The sequence below is a fragment of the Microcaecilia unicolor genome, chromosome 1 (assembly GCF_901765095.1).
Source record: "Microcaecilia unicolor chromosome 1, aMicUni1.1, whole genome shotgun sequence".
In the NCBI taxonomy this organism is placed as follows: domain Eukaryota; kingdom Metazoa; phylum Chordata; class Amphibia; order Gymnophiona; family Siphonopidae; genus Microcaecilia; species Microcaecilia unicolor.
In genome coordinates this window covers 309,619,114-309,640,189 of record NC_044031.1, presented here as the reverse complement: position 1 = coordinate 309,640,189, position 21,076 = coordinate 309,619,114, and the positions used below count along the sequence as shown (strand labels likewise).

Genomic DNA, 21,076 nt, shown 5'->3' with positions numbered 1-21,076 from the left:
TCATTACTTAGAGCACCGACATGGCTTAGAATCGTTTCCTTCACTTACTGCGATCCCCTATCACTGCTTGCCTTTTGTGACATGCTCTGTTCTTCAGTTGCACTTATTTAGCTCCTGTAGCATATGCTCAATTACTTATGTTTGCTACTAATTGATATCTAATGTTAACTTTCCCCGCCACTTATTTGGTCTTCTTAGTAGCTACTGCAACCTCTTTGCTTCCCCACCCCCCATTTTTAATAAGGCAAAAATGCTGAGCCTCCAGTATTCCATGGTCATACTGCCCTGTGTGTTATGATTTTTGCTTCAGCCTTTTTATTGGCGCATGAGCCTCCTGCTATTACAACATTCTTTGGTTTTGAGATTAAATATAAATGCTATCAACAAGGATTCAGCAGCAGATCATTTGTTTTGCGTCCACCAATATGGCGGCTCCATGCGGGGAGGTCGGCTTTGACTTCTTGACGTCATGCTGTCTCCTGTTAAATCCTGATTGGCTAAATGTAAATAATGAGCTTTGTTTTCTCCGAGGACAAGCAGGCTGCTTGTTCTCACTGATGGGTGACGTCCACGGCAGCCCCTCCAATCGGAACACTTTCTAGCAAAGTCCTTTGCTAGTCCTCGTGCGCCGATGCGCACCGCGCATGCGCGGCCGTCTTCCCGCCCGAACCGGCTCGTGCCGGCCAGTCTTCTTTTGTCCGCGCTCGGTACGGTTGTGTTTTGCCGTTCGCGCCCCTAAGTTGACCTCGCGCGTCGTTTATCGACTGTGTCTTTCAAAAAAAAAAAAAAAAAAAGGTGTCGGAAGGAGACCTTTATGGTCGTCTCCCTTCCCATACTTCCAGTTTTTGCCCCGGTAAGTTTTCTTTCGTCGTCGGGGTAGGCCCTATTTAGGCCTCGGTCGAAGTTTTTCTTCCCCTAATTTTTGCGGTGCCTTTGTCGCCATTTCGAGTTTTGATCTCGCCGGCGCGATTTTTTCCGCCCATGACATCGAAGTCTTCCAGCGGCTTCAAGAAGTGCACCCAGTGCGCCGGGTAATCTCGCTCACTGACAGGCACGCGTCGTGTCTTCAGTGTCTGGGGGCTGGGCACCGCCCGCAGGCCTGTAGTCTGTGTTCCCTTTTACAAAAACGGACTCAGGTAGCGAGATTAGCCCAGTGGAACGTTTTGTTCTCGGGCTCTTCGTCGGCATCGGCACGGGGAGTATCGACTGCATCGACGTCGTCGGCGCCTGGACCTTCATCTTCGTCCCCGAGTGCATCGAGGCATCGGCCCTCTGCATCGGGGCGTCATCGGAAGGCGTCGTCGGTGGTATCGAGACCTCCTCGTCTGCTGATGTCGTCGGACGGTGGTGCTTCGTCTGGAGTGCAGGTGAGGGCTGTCCATTCCCCTGCTGGTGGCGGTGAGCCTTCGGGTGGGTCTCCCCCCACCCTGAGGGCTCCTGCGGTACAGCCCCCCCGAGACCGACCTCCTTCGGCCTCGGCCCCGAGGAAGAGACGGCTGGATTCTACGTCCTCTTCGTCGGTGCCGGGAAGCTCCGGTGACATGCTTCGTTCCAAGAAGTTGAAGACGCATCGTCACCGGTCTCCTTCCCGTGTCGGCACCGAGAGCTCTGGGTCGCCGAGGGAGTCGGCACCCAGTAGGCATCGGCACCGAGAGGACCGCTCGCCCTCTGTTCAAGAGGTATCGAAGCGCTCCCCTTTGGACAGCCCGGAACAGCCTCCAGGCCCGGAACAGACTCTGACATCGACGCCTGCATCGACTTCCATGCCTTTTTCTGCAGCCGCTCTGAACGAGAGCCTCCGGGCCGTTCTCCCAGAGATCCTGGGAGAGCTGTTGCGCCCTACCCCTCCGGTACCGGGGGTGCTTGCGCCACCGGTACTGTTGAGTGAGGCGCCGGCTGGCCCTTTGCCCGGGGTGAGGTCTCCGGCATCGGTACCGCGTGCGGTATCGACTGCGGTCGCCTCCCAGGAAGGCTCCCTGACTACGTCGGCGGAGGGAGCTTTGCCGGTGCGGGCGAGGGAGTCTACCTCTCGACGCTCCCACCGTGGCCGTGGTTCCACGGAGTCGAGCCGGGCACGGTTGCAGACACAGGTCCGTGAACTTGTGTCTGACACCGAGGGTGAGGCCTCGTGGGAAGAAGAGGAAGACATCAGATATTTCTCTGACGAGGAGTCTGAGGGTCTTCAGTCTGATCCCACCCCCTCTCCTGAAAGGCAGCTTTCTCCTCCCGAGAGTCTGTCTTTCGCTTCCTTTGTCCGGGAGATGTCTACGGCCATCCCCTTCCCGGTGGTTGTGGAGGACGAGCCCAGGGCTGAAATGTTTGAGCTCCTGGACTATCCTTCTCCACCTAAGGAAGCGTCCACAGTACCCATGCATCATGTCCTCAAAAAGACATTGCTGGCGAACTGGACCAAGCCATTAAGTAATCCCCACATTCCCAAGAAGATTGAGTCCCAGTACCGAATCCATGGGAACCCAGAGCTGATGCGCACTCAGTTGCCTCATGACTCTGGAGTTGTGGATTTGGCCCTAAAGAAGGCCAAGAGTTCTAGGGAGCATGCTTCGGTGCCCCCGGGTAAGGACTCTAGAACCTTGGACTCCTTTGGGAGGAAGGCCTACCATTCCTCTATGCTCGTGGCCAAAATTCAGTCGTACCAGCTCTACACGAGCATACACATGCGGAACAACGTGCGGCAGTTGGCGGGCTTGGTGGACAAGCTCCCCCCTGAGCAAGCCAAGCCATTTCAGGAGGTGGTCAGGCAGCTGAAGGCGTGCAGAAAATTCCTGGCCAGAGGGGTGTATGACACCTTTGATGTTGCGTCCAGGGCCGCTGCTCAAGGTGTGGTGATGCGCAGACTCTCATGGCTGCGTGCCCCGACCTGGAGAATAGAATCCAGCAGCGGATTGCGGACTCGCCTTGCCGTGCGGATAATATTTTTGGAGAAAAAGTCGAACAGGTGGTAGAGCAACTCCACCAGCGGGACACCGCATTCGACAAGTTCTCCCGCCGGCAGCCTTCAGCCTCTACCTCTACAGGTAGAAGATTTTTTGGGGGAAGGAAGACTGTTCCCTACTCTTCTGGTAAGCGTAGGTACAATCCTCCTTCTCGACAGCCTGCGGCCCAGGCTAAGCCCCAGCACGCTCGCTCTCGTCAGCAGCGTGCGCCTCAGCAAGGCCCCTCGGCTCCCCAGCAAAAGCAAGGGACGAGCTTTTGACTGGCTCCAGCAGAGCATAGCCGACATCCAAGTGTCAGTGCCGAGCGACCTGCCAGTCGGAGGGAGGTTGAAAGCTTTTCACCAAAGGTGGCCTCTCATAACCTCCGATCAGTGGGTTCTCCAAATAGTCCGGCAAGGATACACCCTCATTTTGGCCTCAAAACCTCCAAATTGTCCACCGGGAGCTCAATCTTACAGCTTCCAACACAAGCAGGTACTTGCAGAGGAACTCTCCGCCCTTCTCAGCGCCAATGCGGTCGAGCCCGTGCCATCCGGGCAAGAAGGGCTGGGATTCTATTCCAGGTACTTCCTTGTGGAAAAGAAAACAGGAGGGATGCGTCCCATCCTAGACCTAAGGGCCCTGAACAAATATCTGGTCAAAGAAAAGTTCAGGATGCTTTCCCTGGGCACCCTTCTCCCCATGATTCAGGAAAACGATTGGCTATGCTCTCTGGACTTGAAGGACGCCTACACGCACATCCCGATACTGCCAGCTCACAGACAGTATCTGCGATTTCAGCTGGGCACACGTCACTTCCAGTACTGTGTGCTACCCTTTGGGCTCGCGTCTGCGCCCAGAGTGTTCACGAAGTGCTTGGCTGTAGTAGCAGCGGCACTTCGCAGACTGGGGGTACACGTGTTCCCATATCTCGACGATTGGCTGGTGAAGAACACATCCGAGGCAGGAGCCCTGCAGTCCATGCAGATGACTATTCGCCTCCTGGAGATACTGGGGTTTGTGATAAATTATCCAAAGTCCCACCTTCTCCCAGTGCAGAAACTCGAATTCATAGGAGCTCTGCTGGATTCTCGGACGGCTCGTGCCTATCTCCCAGAGACGAGAGCCAACAACTTGTTGTCCCTCGTCTCGCGGGTGCGAGCGTCCCAGCAGATCACAGCTCGGCAGATGTTGAGATTGCTGGGCCACATGGCCTCCACAGTTCATGTGACTCCCATGGCCCGCCTTCACATGAGATCTGCTCAATGGACCCTAGCTTCCCAGTGGTTTTAGGCTGCTGGGGATCTAGAAGACGTGATCCACCTGTCCACGAGTTTTCTCAAATCCCTGTATTGGTGGACGATTTGGTCCAATTTGACTCTGGGACGTCCTTTCCAAATTCCTCAGCCACAAAAAGTGTTGACTACGGATGCGTCTCTCCTGGGGTAGGGAGCTCATGTCGATGGGCTTCACACTCAAGGAAGCTGGTCCCTCCAGGAACGTGATTTGCAGATCAATCTTCTGGAGTTACGAGCGATCTGGAACGCTCTGAAGGCTTTCAGAGATCGGCTGTCCCACCAAATTATCCAAATTCAGACAGACAACCAAGTTGCCATGTACTACGTCAACAAGCAGGGGGGCACCGGCTCTCGCCCCCTGTGTCAGGAAACCGTCAGCATGTGGCTCTGGGCTCGCCGTCACGGCATGGTGCTCCAAGCCACATATCTGGCAGGCGTAAACAACAGTCTGGCCGACAGGTTGAGCAGGATTATGCAACCTCACGAGTGGTCGCTCAATTTCCGTGTAGTGCGACAGATCTTCCAGGTGTGGGGCACCCCCTTGGTAGATCTCTTCGCATCTCGAGCCAACCACAAAGTCCCTCAGTTCTGTTCCAGGCTTCAGGCCCACGGCAGACTGGCATCGGATGCCTTCCTCCTGGACTAGGGGGAGGGTCTGCTGTATGCTTATCCTCCCATACCTCTGGTGGGGAAGACTTTGTTGAAACTCAAGCAAGACCGAGGCACCATGATTCTGATTGCTCCTTTTTGGCCGTGTCAGATCTGGTTCCCTCTTCTTCTGGCGTTGTGCTCCGAAGAACCGTGGAGATTGGAGTGTTTTCCGACCCTCATCACACAGGACGAAGGGGCGCTTCTGCATCCCAACCTCCGGTCCCTGGCTCTCACGGCCTGGATGTTGAGAGCGTAGACTTTGCCTCTTTGGGTCTGTCAGAGGGTGTCTCCCGCATCTTGCTTTCTTCCAGGAAAGATTCCACTAAGAGGAGTTACTTCTTTCTATGGAGGAGGTTCGCCGTCTGGTGTGACAGCAAGGCTCTAGATCCTCGCTCTTGTCCTACACAGACCCTGCTTGAATACCTTCTGCACTTGTCTGAGTCTGGTCTCAAGACCAACTCTGTAAGGGTTCACCTTAGCGCAATCAGTGCATACCATTACCGTGTGGAAGGTAAGCCAATCTCAGGACAGCCTTTAGTTGTTCGCTTCATGAGAGGTTTGCTTTTGTCAAAGCCCCCTGTCCAGCCTCCTACAGTGTCATGGGATCTCAATGTCGTTCTCACCCAGCTGATGAAACCTCCTTTTGAGCCACTGGATTCCTGCCATCTGAAGTACTTGACCTGGAAGGTCATTTTCTTGGTGGCAGTTACTTCAGCTCGTAGAGTCAGTGAGCTTCAGGCCCTGGTAGCCCAGGCCCCTTACACAAAATTTCATCATAACAGAGTAGTCCTCCGCACTCACCCTAAGTTCTTGCCAAAGGTTGTGTCGGAGTTCCATCTGAACCAGTCAATTGTCTTGCCAACATTCTTTCTATTTTCAGTATTCAGTGTGCTCAGTTCTATCCCTTCTTACCATGAGGGATAAGTGGTAGAATCTGTGGAACCATCATCGCACACTAGGCGTCCCTTATTTTTTTCACAAAGCATGTACATACTTCTCCAGTATACGCAATTTCTGTTGCGAGATCTCACTACACAAATGTTCACACACTTATCACATACCATTAATAATAATCATGCATAATATTGGGACGCCTATACAGTGTGTAAATAGATGCTTTTGTTCCCATATCCTAAATCAAGCAATTACCTTGTTCATTACATATGTAGGTTCACTAATTCTCACTTCCCTCATAGGATTCCCCCATAATACAGTGATTAAACAATAAAAAGTGATATCTATAACTATATACTTGAACCACTTCTCTGTATGTTAGTCGTTTTCACTCTTTTCATTCTCCCCTGGACTCTGGCCGAGTTTCACTGATGCTTTTTCAAAAGGGGAACTTGAATCTTCCTCTGGTTCAAACAGGAACCTCAATCTTTTCTCCAGAACATGTTTCCCCAAACGGGGAGCTTAGTTCTCTCCAACTTGCAGGAGAGACCTATGCAAAATCGTAACAAATATTAATTTTTAACCCCTGTATCTGTATATACAAAATTGCACGTTGAAATTGTACTCCTTGCATAGGGTGATTGCTTGATTTAGGATAAGGGAACAAGAGCATCTATTTACGCGCTGTTTAGGTGTCCCAATATTATGCATGATTATTATTAACGGTATGTGATAAGCGTGTGAACATTTGCACAGTGAGATCTCGTAATAGAAGTTTCATATGGTGTCAAGATGGCGCCGTGAGCAGGTGTGCTAGAAGCGAGCTCCTGCCTTTTGCTTGCGGAATTTAAAATTATATACCTGTTTTTTCCTGAAATGCCGCATACCAAGCGTAAAGGGACGACTCGGGGGATTCCCCTTCACCCCGCGACGTCCACACCGGCAAGCGGAGGTTTGGAACGCTTCTTCCCTGCATTGTCCCGAAGAAGCGGAGCGGAGTCCTTAGCGAGTGGGGCCAGTGAAGCGACCTCCCCGCAGGAAATAGAAGTTTCTCTCTCCCCGCCTTCTACGACGCCTCCTTGCCCTGCAACTGCCTTGAGCGAGTCGGGGTTTCTCTTGGAGCCCGGAAAGGGCTATCATGGGGAGCCCAGAGGGGAGCCTGGCTCTGTAATGACAACTGCAGCTGCAGAGGAGACGGAGGTGAGCCTGGGCAAGATCTGGCTGAAGTTATTGGAAATAGAAAAAACCTTGAGACAATCTTCGGATGAGGTAAAGACTTTGAATTTCAATGTACAGGAAGTGAAAGGCTCCCTAGATTTGGCAAAACAAGATTTTACTTTAAAGATTGAGGCCTTAGAGAGAGAGACAAAACAAACAGAAGATTTCAAAATGGCAGTGGTAAAAGACAATATGGAAATTAGAAGAAAACTGGAACAGGTAGAGAATTTCAATAGGAGATTAAATCTTCGAATGTTGAATTTTCCTAGAATACTGGGAGAATCTCCAAAAGACCTGTTCCAGAGATATCTAAAAGAAAATTTAAACTTTCCCCAAGAAGTATTTCCTCCTCTGGATAAAATATATTATATTCCAAGCACGATGAAAAAAGTCGGGACAGAAAATTCTATTGATCTACAAAATGTTACAGCCATTTTGGAGCAAACAATTGAGGAATCACCAGAAAGGGGTACATTGATAATTTCCTTTGTATTTCAACAGGATTTAAATGCAGTTATGCGTCTTTACTTTAAATCTACTAATCGAGAATTTGCAGGTCAAAAGATTTGGCTTTATCCGGATGTGACTAAACCCACACAAGAAAAACGTAAAAAGTTTCTATCTATGAGGTCTAAAGTATTGGAAATGGGAGGTTCTTTCCTCCTGGCTTACCCATGTAAATGTGTCATCAGGTTGAATCAAGCTAAATACATATATTATATGCCTGAACAGCTTCAGACTTTTCTAGACACTAAAGAACGATAGAATTAGAATTATAAATGGGACTGACGGTACCATAAAAGTTTCACTAATATGTTTTGATTTTGTATATCTTCACTATTTCCTGCCTCCCCACTATTGAGGTCTAAGGAAGCCAATATTTGTCTTTATTTAGATGATTTGTTGTATTTAATGGCTGTATTACACTTTTGCAGTATGATAATATCTGTAATAAGTATATAAAAATTAATAAAAATTATGAATCATAGAAGTTTCATATACTGGAGAGACGTATGTACATGCTTTGTGAAAAAATAAGGAACGTCTGTGTGATGATGGCTCCACAGATTCTACCACTTATCCCTCATGGGAGATCATGGTAAGAAGGGATAGAACTGAGCACACTGAATACTGAAAATTAAAAAAAATATATATATATATATATATTTGTAATGATTGCAAGCTAAGGTGGTATATACTGTACATAAGCAATTGACTTAGCAGTACCTACCTCCTCCATCTTTCTGATTCTGGCCTCAAAACTAACTCATATATTTGAGTGCCATTAGTGTGTTTCACTTCAGGGTTGATGATAAACCAGTTTCTGTTCATCCCTTGATAGTAAGATTCATGAAAGTTTTCTTTTATACCAAACCTCCTATCAAACCACCCCCGTGGTTTGGAACTCGTGTGTCGTCCGCAGCTCTCATGAAACCTCCTTTTGAACCACTTCATTCCTGTTCTCTAAAATTCCTCATATATAAGGTAGTGTTCTTAATAGCTCTTACTTCTGCCAGAAGAGTAAGCAAACTTCAAGCCCTTGTGGCAGACCCACCTTACACCAGGTTCTACCTTGACAGGGTTGTACTCTGAACCCACCCCAATTCCTCTCAAAAGTGGTATCTGAGTTCCACCTCAATCAATCTGTTGTACTTCCTGTCTTCCTTCCTAAGCCACTCATCCTAGTAAAGTAGCACTGCATACCTTCGACTGCAAGCATGCTCTAGCATACTATCTAGAGTATACAAAACCTCATAGAAAGTCCTCCCACCTTTTTGTGTTATTCGACCCTAACAGGTTAGGTATACCCATCACCAAACGTACTATTTCTACTTGGCTGGCTGACTGTACCTCCTGCACATATACTCAGGCTGGGCTGACCCTTCATGACCGAGTCACTTAACAATGTAAGAGCCATGGTGGCTTCGGTACCCATTTACGCTCTGCCTCCATTGAAGACACCTTCACTGCTCACTACTATCTAGAGCAATATTCTAGGTGAGAGAGCCAGTTTGGACAAGCAGTCTTACAGAATCTTTTTACTACTTAATTCAACTCTGCCCTCCTGCTCTCTTTTTCCACCTGGCTAACTAACTAAGTACTTACCTCAAAATTAATTTATATTGTGCGCCTGGATGCTAGTGAGTCCCACATGTGAGAATATTATGCCTGCTTGTCCTCGAAGAAAGCTAAGATACCTGTAGCAGATGATCTCTCAGGACAGCAGGCACATATTCTCACATCCCTCCTGCCTCTCCTTGGAATTGTCTTCTTAGATTTAGTACTATACTGCTGGTTCCATGCTCGAGTGTCGGGCAGGAAGGCACCCGCACGTGTGGTGGAGGCACTGCCTCAAAGATTTAATTATAGTGCACTTGGCAGTGTCCACACCGAGCTGCATGGATGATGTTGCCCACATGTGAGAACATATGCTTGCTGTCCTCAGAGAATACCTGCTACAGGTAAGTATCTTAACTTTATTTACACGGAATAAAGTAAGCGAATATAAACCAAGGGAGATAGTATGAGCGAGAAAAGTACAAGCTCTAAGTAACTTGGAGGAAAATAAAGATAAAGTTCTTTGTATGCAAGGCAGGAGAACTCTAAACATACATGAGCCCTATTGGTCTTGATGTAAGCCACTTAGATATTAATCCTCAGCAATAACAGAGCTTATATACAACCTGATTGGGGAAAAGTCTCTTCATGTGTAGGCAGGAGTTGCACGTGCCGGTCAGCAGATGAGCAGGTACTCAGGCTCTGATATCCAGGCAGGGCAGAAATGTTCAGCATAGACTACAGCTGGTAGACACCTGGCATGATGGCAATTCAGGTCTGATGGAAAAACCAGCAGCAGCCCATGGTTGGTCTTTGGAGAAATCTTTTATACAGTTCTGTACATTTTACGTCACTGAAGGTGCAGTTCTTGGAATCCAGGGAAGTCCCTGAACCCAGGCACCAGAATGTTTGGAACATTCTGAACCAGATGACTCTTTAATAAATACATGATGCTCCGATTGTTCCAGTCCATTGGGCACAAGCAGTACAGTGAAGTAATAGCTAGATGGTTGCTTCAAGTTTTCAACAAGCAATTTTGTGTTGCTGTGCCAAACCGGGTGGAAAGTCAAGCTATATTAAAGCTACGTCCAGAAGTATCAAATCCAGAAATATGCTATCAGGCTCTGCAAGGTCTAGAGCCTTATAGTGAGCTTAGTAATATGAATGAATTCTCTCACTGGGATGAGTTTTCTATTTTGTAGGAGGCAAATAATGTTTCATGTATATCTGATTCTTAGTAAGGTTGACAAAAGCAAACAACAAATCTGATGTGTTTAGAGTACTCAATTTTTTTTCTTTTATCCTTTAGGAAAGAAAGTTAATGTCTGCAGTAAATCTAGGAGATATTTTGGAAGGAGACAGGATGGTTACAGAAATAATTCGTATAATGGGTACTCCTATGCCTTTGAGCCCCAACTTCTCTCGTATACCTGATGGTCCCATGCTTCTGGAGCAGCCTATGTTTCTGATGACAACAACTGCACAGGCAATATCTGGCTTTTTTGTATGGACAGCTCTTCTAATTACTTGTCATCAGGTAATGATTTTGGTTTGATCTTATGAATTTCTGACCTTTAGTATGTATCTCAGTTTGTTCTACAATAATGTCTTCTTCCTTAGCTTATGCAGCAGATGAATCCAAGAACTGGTGGGTTGTGCCCATCTACCAGCAGGCGGAGATAGAGATTACAAAGCTGAAGGCAGTGATACCAGACGGCCAGCTCCTTCTTCACCTCAGTACATCTCTATCTCCGGCAGGTGGTGGATGGCGCTTCAGCAGCTCCTGGATTTGTCTGTTGGGGATACTCCTGGGTCCTGTGGGCCAGTTGAGTTTAGGGGTGTCTGCCTGGTGGTGCTGACTTTGGGGGCATACTCAGTCTTCTGGGTCCCTGCGTCACCCTTTCCCTCCTTGTCTCCCGGTCTTTAGAGCTCTAGCCTTCCTCACCAGTAAAAAAAAACAAACAAACAAACCAACCAACCCACCCAAGAGAGCTCCTTTGCCTTCATTCGGTGTTAAAACAAAACAGATTTCTGACAGGACCTGGCAGTACAGGGTTTCCCTGTCTTAGTGATGTGCTTTCAGTTTGTGTGCCGGTTAGGCTGCAGGCTGCTGCGTCTGTGGGACTCTGCTTCTCCTCCGGAGACACCTGCTGTTTGGTGAGTCCCTGCATTTCTCTTTCGGCGCGGGGGTACCGTGCTTTAATATGAGTGATGCTGGCATTTGAAAGCTGTTCCTCCTGCGGTAGCAGATGCTGCGCAGTGGGAATCTGTGTGGTGGCGTGTTTGAACACTGGAGAGGGAAGTGCTGAAGTTCCCCTTCCTCGAGCAGCCTTTTCCCACGCTAAAATGGCGGGAACACGCGCCTTTTTGCTGGCGTGGCCCTCTTTTTTTCTCATGATATCAGCTCTGATCCTTTCCTGCCCTGTGGCCTTGATGTGGGCAGGGGGGAGGGGAGGGGAGGCTTCTCCTAAAGGACCTTGTGTTCCATTAGAGACTGCTGGTCCAGGGGATTCCCCTTTATTTTCTCCAGTCTTTGGTTTCCTTTACCAAAATCACTGTTGAGTCAGAAACTGTTTGCATGTAGCTGGGACAGTGGCACAAATTCTTCTCAAACTGTCCCCACTATGCAAGGGGATCCAAGGAAAGAACAGAATTACTTTAAGCTGTTTCTATATCTTCTGAGCAGGATATCCTCTGCTGTGGGACCCTTAATTTGAACCTTTCTTCTTAAGAGAGCTTGGCCACAGTAGCCCTTTTCATGATTGGGGGAGTTTTTATGCCCATCTCGGGCAGATGGGTTCTAGAGGGCTGTTTTCCAGAAGGAATCTGATGGTCCTGCGATGTGCCTTGTTATTTTTCGGGATGCACATCAAGCACTGGGGGCTTCTTTGGGCAGGGGATTTATGCTGCTCTTGATGCCTATATGTTGCAGAAGTCTGGTAGGGGAGCTAACAGTTCCTTTTTTAATTCAGCCCTTGGAAACTGTGGCCCTCCAGCTACTTATGGGACATATTTTACTTCCCTCTCTCGTATTGCTTGCCTTGACAAGCAGTTCTTTCCATAGCTGGGACAGTTTACACTAGACTACAGTGTCAAAGGTTAGCAGTGGTGGTTTCCCACAGCAGCTCTGCTCTTCTAGTTCTGCTGTCTGATTCTGATCAAATTATTGCATTCCAACTTCCACTGTATCTGTGGCACTTCTAGTTAGCTGTTTGTTGCAGTGTCTTTAAGGCTTTTATTGCACTTTTTCTTTATATTGGACAGCTAGCTATATTCAGAGCTGCTTCAGTTCTTCCTTAGGAAGCATTCCTTTTCTTTCCTCTTTGGCCCCATCATCTGCGGTTTCTCTGTTTGGCCGTTCTGAGCCCTCATGTTCAGTTCTAGACTTTGCCTGTCGGCATGGCTATGGTTGCATTCACCTTTTCCTAGGTTTGGGAATTTTGCAGCATTCTCCGCGAGGACAGCATCAGAGTGCACCTTACTCTAGATGAGAGTTTATGTTCCCGGGTCTTCTTGGAATCCTTGAGCTGGGTGGTCACCCTTCAAATGAGCCACCTCGTCCCATTCCAGACAGCTCTGGTACGATTTTTGTTTCTTGACCGAGGATTGGAGGATCTAGGTTCAGACTTGGGTGCACAGACTGCTCAGGGTGCTGAGTCCTCGGGCCTGGCTATGCATTCATGTCTTGGGCTCTGTGGCGGACACTTTGGAGATAGTGCTGTGGGCGGTGCTCATAGACAACATCTACAGCTCTTGCTTCTCGACGGGTGGTCTCCTGTGTTTCAGGAGTGTCAGCAGTGTCTTCCATGGCTGTTCTTGGTATGCTGGCGCATGAACTGGTGGTTTCGCAATTCCTCCCTGTGGAAGGGATGCCTTGGCACCTCCACAGTGGATGGTGGTGGTCACGGATGCGAGTCTCTCGGACTGGAAAGCCCTTTGCCTCCTCCTTCCATCTCTGGGGTGGTAGATGGCAGAGGGGACGGTGTAGCCAATCTCCTGCCTGGATCTGCTTTTGACGCTGTTCGTCTTCTAGCCTTTCAGGACACAGTGCAGGCCAGGCAGTGCTTGTGCCTTCTTCCCCGCCTGGATCTGCTTTTGGCGCTGTTCGTCTTCTTGCCTTTCAGGACACATTGCAGGCCAGGCGGTGCTTGTGCTGTCTCCCCCGCCTGGACCTGCGTTTGGTGCTGTTCGTGTTCTAGCACTTCAGGACACGTTGCGGGCTAGGCGGTGCTTCTGCCGTCGGAGAAGATGAGGCGGTGGCTGCTTCTTCAACAGAGTGGGTCTCAGAGTCAGACTGTGGCCATCAGGGCGTGTCGCCCCCATGGAATTTGCAGAGGACCTTGTGTTCCGTTTCTACGTTGCCCACTTTGTGGACTTTTCCTACGGTGAGTTCTCTTTTCTGCCATCTTCTGGTCTCGGCAGAATGGTTATTCCACACCAGTGCTTCTCCAACATGGCCTCAGGTAGAGAGCTCCGTAGGTAGATCTGATGGCGTTCCAGCTGGACGCCCAGGTGCCTTCTTTCTTCTGTCATCGGAGAGAGGGTGATTTGGCAGGGCTGGTTGTTCTATTGCATCCTTGGCCGGAGGACGTTCTTCGATAGTGTTGCCTCTCTGTGGCCGAGGTCTTTTCAGATCGTTCTCCACCGGGGTCGGGTCATTCTGGTAGCTCCACATTAACCACAGAGCACTTGGTACGTGGATAGAGTGAGGCTCCTGGTGGTGCCTTCATTTTGGATCCGCTTGACTCCGGGCTCTTAGTTATGGGTCTGCTCCTGAGTGGATGATCCCTTTCGCTTTGGTCTTACGGCCTGGTGTTTTGAGAGGTTGACTCTGAGGAACAGAGTTCTTTGGATGCTGTGGTTACTGTTCTGTTGCAATCTTGTATGTGGTCCACGGTCCACTGCAACCTCGTATTCTCAGGTGTTGAGGATTTTTTGAGGCTGGTTGCGGGCCACGCTTGGTCTTCATTGTGGGCGTCTGTTCCACAGCGATTTGAGTTCTTTCTGCAGGATGGGTTGCAGAAGGGCATGACCTTCACTCGGAGGTGGTGCATTTCTTGCAGAGTTCTTTTCTCCTCTGCTGTTGCGACCTTCTCCCTGAAACCTCGTTCATATTCTCCGAGTCTAGCTTGGGGTTCCTTGTCTACTGAGCATTGCTTTGGACTCCTTTTGTTCCTTTGCAGAATGCTTTGCTTAGGAACTTAGAAGTGGTGTTTTGGGTCGCCAATTCTTCGGCACGCAGAGTGTCTGAAGTTTTAGTGCAGCCATTCCGAGCTGTGTTTTTCTGCAATTTGCTGAGTCTGGAGTGACCTTGCTTTCGGTTCCTTCTCTATTTTCCGGCTGTGGTTTGGCTTTTCTCTTTCAGCTTCTCTTTCTTCCCTTATTTCGGGAGGGGGATTTTCACACAGAGTACACGGCGCTTCGTCTTCTGGATGTTCAGAGGGCTCTCCGGTATTTGCAGATGTTGCATGTTTTTCAGCATTCAGATCTTCTCTTTGTATTTGTTGCTGGTTCTTGCTGTGGGACGGCAGCCTCTGGTCTGATCTGATATTTTTTTTCTCGTTGGATTGCAGATAATTTGTGGAGTTTTTGGAAAGGTTGCATCCCGCCGATGGCATTCCAGGCTCATTTCACAAGTTTGCTATCAACTTCTTGGGCGGAACGGGTGTGCTTTCGCTATTCAGATGCTGCCTTTGCAGCGGTGGTTCTGTCTCGGGGAGCGGCGACTTCCCACTTTACTTAGGGATTGTTTTGGTACATCCCACCAGTTCTTGGATTCATCTGCTGCATAGGCTAAAGAAGGTAAAATTATGCCTTACTTGCTGATAATTTTCTTTCCTTTAGTAGCAGCAGATCAATCCAGGATCCCGCCCTTTGTCAGCCGTTCTTGTTCTGGTCTTTAGTTTTCAAAAAAAAAAAAAGAAGAGGAAAGAGAACAGAGCCACTGAAGAGGACTCCATCGCAGTTGTGATTTCTCTTAAGTCAGACTGTCAAGTTTCTGTTTTTTATGTTTGGTAAGGAAGGCTTCCTGGTTTCTTGTCCGATTCTGTTTGGTGATGAGACATGTACTGAGGTGAAGGAGAAGCTGGCCGTCTGGTATCACTGCCTTCAGCTTTGTAATCTCTATCTCCACCTGCTGGTAGAAGGACACAACCCACCAGTTCTTGGATTCATCTGCTGCTACTAAAGGAAAGAAAATTATCAGCAGGTAAGGCATAATTTTACCATATTTTCGCATGGCAGTGTGAAGTTTGGTGGTTGTACCAGATGGTTCAAGTGGTGGAACTAGAATTCACACTTTTGTCATTGCTAGATTTATAGTCGTGCATTACCCCAAATAATTTCTCTTCTGTTATGTTCCCCAGCAGTGAGCGTAAGGGCTACTGCTTCTTCAAGTGTAAATAGGTGAACATATGTCACCAACTCTAGGAAAAGGTGACTAAAGTACCAGATCCAAAATGTTGAGAATGGCCAAATTTTTATTTTTTTTTTTTATTTTTTTCATGTCATGGATCTTTAAGCAGTCTGAAAAAGTTACATGTTTGGGGTTTGGAGTGTTGTAGTACAAATTGTTTGCTTTAACAAGTTCATTAAAACCTCATTTTTTGTTAGTGGTGACTTTAGTCACCTTTTCCCACATATAATACTTCCAAGTAGTCGGTCACTGGATTTCTGACTTTAAAATTTTTAACAGCACATCAAAAAGTAAGAAGTCATGAAACATACAAACTAGTATCAGTGCAAATTCATGAGCTCAATCTAAAACAAATGTCCATTTGTGTTTGTAACAAAAACAACTTTTATTTGTTTTGTTCCCAATTGAAATATGTAATGAGGTAGTACATATAGCTGAGACATTCCTCTGTTTTCTTTTTTTCAACTTCTCACCTGCCATCAATCCCAAACCCAGTAGTATCCAATGATCTAGAAAGAGGCTCCAGAAAGAAGGTGTAGGCCTGGATGCACTTGCATACCATGAAAGTTCAGTGGGTTGAGTTTCTTTTCTGCAAGTGGTCAGCTGTGGGCTGCCTTTTAAATATGTCAGTGTAATATAATTTGCAAAAGCAACAGCCAGCAGTGTTGCTTAGAGGAGAAGCTGGTACTCTGGTACCCTATTCTCTATTAAAATCAGCAGTAGGAAAGCTACAAGAAAAGTCAGTCTCCTAAGCTGATTCTTCCCCACCTCTAAACTAGTGATAAGCCATCATGGAGTTAAATGGGGTACATAAGTACATAAGTAATGCCATACTGGGGAAAGACCAAAGGCCCATCAAGCCCAGCATCCTGTCCCCGACAGCTGCCAATCCAGGTCAAGGGCACCTGGCAGCTTCCCAAAAGTACAAAACATTCTATATATGTTATTCCCGAAATTGTGGATATTTCCCAAGTCCATTTAGTAGCGGTCTATGGACTTGTCCTTTAGGAAACCGTCCAAACCCTTTTTAAACTCTGCCAAGCTAACCGCCTTCACCACGTTCTCCGGCAACGAATTCCAGAGTTTAATTACGCGTTGGGTGAAGAAAAATTTTCTCCTATTTGTTTTAAATGTACTGCATTGTAGTTTCATCGCATGCCCCCTAGTCCTACTATTTTTGGAAAGCGTGAACAGACGCTTCACATCCACCTGTTCTACTCCACTCATTATTTTTTATACCTCTATCATGTTTTCCCTCAGCCATCTCTTCTCCAAGCTGAAAAGCCCTAGCCTCCTTAGTCTTTCTTCATAGGGACGTCGTCCCATCCCCGCTATCATTTTCGTTGGCCTTCTCTGCACCTTTTCCAATTCCACTAGTATCTTTCTTGAGATGCGGTGATCAGAATTGGACACAATACTCAAGGTGCAGTCACACCATGGAACGATACAATGGCATTATAACATCCTCATGCCTGTTTTCTATACCTTTCCTAATAATACCCAACATTTTATTCGCTTTCCTAGCCGCAGCAGCACACTGAGCAGAAGGTTTCAACGTATCATCAACGACGACACCTAGATCCTAACGTGGAACCTTGCATGACGTAGCTATAATTCAGGTTCCTCTTTCCCACATGCATCACTTTGCACTTGCTCATTAAACGTCATCTTCCATTTAGACGCCCAGTCTCCCGGTCTCGTAAGGTCCTCTTGTAATTTTTCACAATCCTCCCGTGATTCAAAGACTTTGAATAACTTTGTGTCATCAGCAAATTTAGTTACCTCACTAGTTACTCCCATCTCTAGGTCATTTATAAATATGTTAAAAAGCAGCGGTCCAAGCACAGACCCCTGGGGAACCCCACTAACTACCCTTCTCCATTGAAAATACTGACCATTTAACCCTACTCTCTGCTTTCTATCTTTTAACCAGTTTTTAATCCACAGTAGAACACTACCTCCTATCCCATGACTCTCCAATTTCCTCTGTAGTTTTTCATGAGGTACTTTGTCAAACGCCTTCTGAAAACCGCTTTGAATGTAGTTGCAAAATACCACAGAAAGGCGGTATATCAAGTCCCATTTCCCTTTCCCTTACACAATACCTATATTGTTCCACTCAGAAGAAGGCAACAAAAATGGTATGAGGTTTGCACCCAAAATAATGTATAAAAAGAGACACGAAGGTCTGAATATGCATACCCTAGAACAGTGGTTCCCAAACTAGGTCCTGGATGCACCCCAACCAGTCAGGTTTTCAGGATATCCATAATGAATTGTCATGAAAGACATTTGCATGCAGTAGAGGCAGTGCACCCAAATGTCTCTAATGAATATTCATTGTGGATATCCTGAAAACCTGACTGGCTGGGGTGCCTCCAGGACCTGGTTTGGGAACCTGTGCCCTAAAAATAATAAGGGACAGTGTAGATATGATACAAATGTTTAAATACTTGCAAGGCATTAATATACAAACATCTTTTTCAGTGACAGGGAAGTGGTAGAACCAGAGGACATGAATTAAGGTTGTAGGGTGGTAGACTTAGGAGTAACGTCAGCAAATACTTATTCATGTAGAGGGTGGTGGATGTCTCGGATACACTCCCAGGAGAGATGGCGGAGACAAAACTTGATGAAATTCAAAAAGTTTTGGGATAAACACAGAGGGATCCCTATGTAGAAAGAGCAGGGCTTTTTTTGAGGGGTACTTGGGGGTGCTGAGTATCGGCACCTTTTCCATTGTGTGCTAAAATTGACCCATGGCCCCCATGTTTTAATGAAAGAGCTCAGGCTTTACACACCAATTCTGCCTTGTCATAGATTCTGTGACTGGTTGCAAGGAGCATGGCTATTGTGGGGTGGGTCCCTCAGTGATTACCCCACCCTTGAAGAGTGGCCTAGCATTTTAGTACCGGCACCTTTTTCGCTAGAAAAAAATGCACTGCCCAACGGTGAATCCTAAGGGTGGTTGAACAATTAGGTATAAACTGTGTTGTTTCTGACTTGCTTTGAAATTTTGACTGCTTTGGGTCCTGTGCTGATCTGTACATCTGCTGTCTTAAAGTATAGAAGAAAATGATTTATGTTACTTTTACTAGTATTTTTACTGCTTATAGAATCTGGCTTTTTTTTTGGGTGGGGGGGGGGGGGTATCAAGGTGACTGGTACGGCAAGGACTTGGCGGGCCGAGAGCTGGGATGGAGGAGATTATTTGCGGCAGGGACGGGTGAGATTCCAGCGGGGGAGGGGGGGGACAGGTTGAATTTCTGTCCCTGTGAAACTCTCTACTTGGAAGTAGTTCCATGGGCATGAGGATCCCTATATTAAACTCGATAGCCTCCAAGTGCAAAGCCAAGGTCCCTGCCTTCAGTTTTCACAGGGAGAATGGGCCAAGAGTTTTAGATGCTCTGGTTCTGTTACTCCAACTCCATCATTATAACATTGCTTTAGGCCAACAAGCATTCTCTGCATTTTATGCCAGACTTTGGGGAGATTTTGAAGCTTGGTGCTCAGAGAGCTATTTCTCCTTTCTCCTATTCTGTTTCTCACATACTATCCTTTCTCCAATTGGGACTTCAGAAGGGTCTGGCTCTTTGTTCTATTAAGGTACAAGTGGTGGCCTTTGCATGCTTTTGGGGTGGTTTGCAGAACTCTTCCCTGTGGCACATCCAGATGTGGTACACTTTTTTTTTTTTTGATAAGTGTCGGCCATCTATGCCCTCCTATGCACCCAGTTTGTATGGAATGAAATCTGAATTTGGTCCTTTAGGCTCTTCAAACAGTGCCCTTTGAACCGCTTCAGATCTCCACTGTCAAGGATCTTACCTTGAAGACAACCTTTCAGGTGGCCATTGCTTAGCTAGATGCGTTTCTGAGCTTCAGGCTGTCTTGTAGAGATCCCTTCCTCTATTTTACAGAGGCAGGCACAGTTTCCTCCTTTCTCCCGAAAGTGGTCTGCACTCTTCATGTTAATCAGTAGATCTACCTTCCTTCAGGAAGGTTGTGGGAGGAGTATGTTTCTTCATTTTCTGTGTCAGGAGAGCACTTTTTCCAGTACTTGGAGGTGAGAAAGAGTTCCGCAGATTGTATAGACTTTGTGCTTTTTGGCAAGCCTGGGAAGGGTTAGGTGATGTCAAAGCCAACTGTTGCACTCTGACTGAAGGAAGCTATGTCATAGACATATTTGTTTTCAGGTAGGAATCCTCCTGCGATGTTTAAGGCTCATTCCACGATATGCATGGCAGCTTCATGGACCGAATCCAATTTTGTTTCACTGGCAGACATTTGTAAAGCAGCTACTTGGTCGTCTGCATACCTTCACCAGGCATTACAAGGATGGTGTTCTCAATGGGATGCCTTTTTTGGGGCATCTGTTCTGTGAGGGGCAGGAATCACATCCCACCCATCATAGAGACTGTTTTGGGACATCCACTTGTTCTGAAATAATTGAAGGATGAAAAGGAATGAGAAATTAGATCTTATGTGATAATTTTCTTTCCTTTAGTCCATCCAACTATTCCAGAAGTTCACTCATGGGTTCCTTCTACAGTCCTTTGTCAATCAGACTTTTTCAGCTGTTGGCTTCATTTCCCTAATGGGGTACTGTTCAGAGGTTGCTGCCTTTCATTTTGTTCATTCAACTGTTGTTGAAGGATGACAGTTGTTACAAGTTCTTGGTTCTTTTCACTGCTTGAGTATCCAAATACTGAATTGAAGAGTCTTCACATCAGGCTTGTACAGCACACCTCATTCTGTATCCAGGTGCTGGTCGATGGTCACAACATCCCAATTGTTCTGGAATAGTTGGAAGGTCTAAAGGAAAGAAAATTATAGGGTAAGTCTAAGTTTGCCATAGCATCAGTGTACAGCAGAGCTGATAGTCACAGGAAACCCTAGTATAGAGTTTTAACATTGTTTTTGCAGCACAGCTTAGTTTCTATAGTATTAAACCCTTTCCCCTATACTTTTAAAACTTAAACTTACTGCCACAGCCTACAACATTAACACACAGCCCAGTTTGGTCTTCATTCCTATCCCCACCCCTAGCACAACTCTTCATTTATAGTCAGTTGTTCTAATTAGGATATACCATATAAGCTAAAGGCTTTTTAATATTAAACTAATATCCTTGTACCTTTAGCAAGTTTTAAATTATTGAAAAACTCTATAATACTAAGATGGAGATAGCAGTCCAGCAGTGAGGGGTTCTATCCAGTCTTTTCCATTGAGTGTCACATATATGATTATCTTCCATTTGATGAGTGGTTATATGTGTGTGCCCAATGAAAATGAGTCCGTTGTCTTGAGGATAGAGTAGCAGACTTGATGGAGCTGAGGAAGACAGAGAGGTACATAGAGGAGACCTACAGGGACATTGTACAGAAGTCCCACCTCCAGTCTGGCAGCCCCTGTTGCTGCCTTGGAGGAGAGAGGTCTAAAATCTATCTTGCCTCATCAGTTTGCTTCATTTCTTTGAAAGCATGAATAAACATGTGGCTAAAGTTGAGCCGGAGGAGTAGCCTAGTGGTTAGTGCAGCGGACTCTGATCCTGGGAAACTGGGTTCAATTCCCACTGCAGCTCCTTGTATCTCTGGGCAAGTCACTTAACC

General features: G+C 46.9%; 1 protein-coding gene across 1 annotated transcript in view; it reads left to right on the top strand.

Moving 5' to 3' along the window:
* The window catches only part of TMEM184B (transmembrane protein 184B), a 192,406-nt gene that overhangs the window by 19,260 nt on the left and 152,070 nt on the right, over positions 1-21,076 (top strand). The window contains exon 2 of the mRNA XM_030208321.1: positions 10,362-10,589. Within this exon, the coding sequence (XP_030064181.1) occupies positions 10,374-10,589 (216 nt within the window). The 5' untranslated portion in view covers positions 10,362-10,373. The remainder of the gene's footprint in view (positions 1-10,361; positions 10,590-21,076) is intronic.